The following is a 1,390-nucleotide window of genomic DNA, read 5'->3' on the forward strand; positions in this document are numbered from 1 at the left end:
ATGACACAAGAATAAATCAAGGGATATGTTACCGGACTGATTTTTCCATTAAAATCTTTCTTTGCTTCGAGGGCAGATACGATATTATTGTCGGTGGACGTTGAGCTGGTGGAGAAGCTTTTGGAGTTTGAAGCTTTCTCCCAGCACTCCTGAGTACGCATGAGTGGAATAAAAAATATTATTACACCCACTATCTTCTTTATAATAAAAAAATGAATAAAATCCCTGAGACTGAATCCTCTCCAATGACCCAAAACCCTAGATTCTACCCTTCCCAAAAATATAATTACCGATTCTTGTCCCATTTTGGAATTAAGTGACGAGCTCTTGCTCTCGGAATTGATTGAATCGGAGCTGGCATTTTTTGTCGAATGCTCATTCCCCAGGAGTTCAGTGCTTCCTCTCTTCTCCATGACAGATAATCCTGGGACACGTCTCTTCAGTGTGTTGGGGTCGTTGTCGCCATCACCGAGCCTTCTGTCACTGCCGAAGTGCTGGGAATAATAAAATAATTATTAGGTGGAAATAATCTCCCTGGGGATGAGATTGAATTGCGATGACACGTACATTGTGCATGAAAGTCAAATTTCCAGTTTCAGTATCGGTTTCCTCGGAGGACGATAACTGGATTAAGGATCTAGTGGGATCTACCACAGGTACATCTACTTTGTCAGTCTTCTTGGACATGGATGGTGCAGCTTTGGATGAATTTATATCGTGTCCTGATTAATGGATTGTATTTTTAAAAAGTGTAAATTAAATTTTTTTAATTGTGGGGCAATCAAAAGTGCATGAGTGCATGAGTGCATGAGTGCATGAGTGCATGAGTTGAAAAATTGTGGGAGTTCTTGAAGAATTTGTCTGTTACGAATTTATTTATGATTATTGAATTATTAATTAGGACTAATTGAATTTTATTCGATTGATTTCGAAAAGTATTAGGGGTAATAAAATATCAAATATGATTAGAAACAACAGAAATGTTTTTCGTTGAGACATAACCTAAAAATGAAATAAATTCACTACAACAATTCCTGTGAGAGAATTCTGAGTGCATGAAAAAAATATGAAAATGAAAATTGATACGTGACGTTTTAATCTCTGAAACAGCTGTAAATAGTGACAGGGAAGAATAATTGTCTCTTGAGTGTTTGGAATTCGAATGATCGAGTACATCTGTGCCACGCCCCGATAAAATACAAAATAAATTAAAAAACAACAAAAAATGTGAGAGAACAATAAAAATGATTGTCTAAATATTTATTACGTTAAACTGACCTCAAAAAATGGGCACTTGTGGTTATGGAAGAATCGATTGAACTGTTTCTGCTCCAAAGAGAACAATTGAATAAAAAAAATATTTATTTACTCGTCAGATGGAGTTTATGTT

General features: G+C 35.8%; 1 protein-coding gene across 1 annotated transcript in view; it reads right to left on the reverse strand.

Annotated features, from left to right (window-relative positions):
- The window catches only part of mtm (myotubularin), a gene marked incomplete at both ends in the record, with an annotated part of 2,995 nt that extends 1,605 nt beyond the window's left edge, over positions 1-1,390 (reverse strand). Inside the window, 4 exon segments of the mRNA XM_011306129.1 lie at positions 33-149; positions 291-494; positions 568-722; positions 1,279-1,390. Of these exon segments, the coding sequence (XP_011304431.1) occupies positions 33-149; positions 291-494; positions 568-687 (441 nt within the window).

This window comes from Fopius arisanus, unplaced genomic scaffold (genome assembly GCF_000806365.1).
Source record: "Fopius arisanus strain USDA-PBARC FA_bdor unplaced genomic scaffold, ASM80636v1 scaffold00046, whole genome shotgun sequence".
Lineage (NCBI taxonomy): Eukaryota > Metazoa > Arthropoda > Insecta > Hymenoptera > Braconidae > Fopius > Fopius arisanus.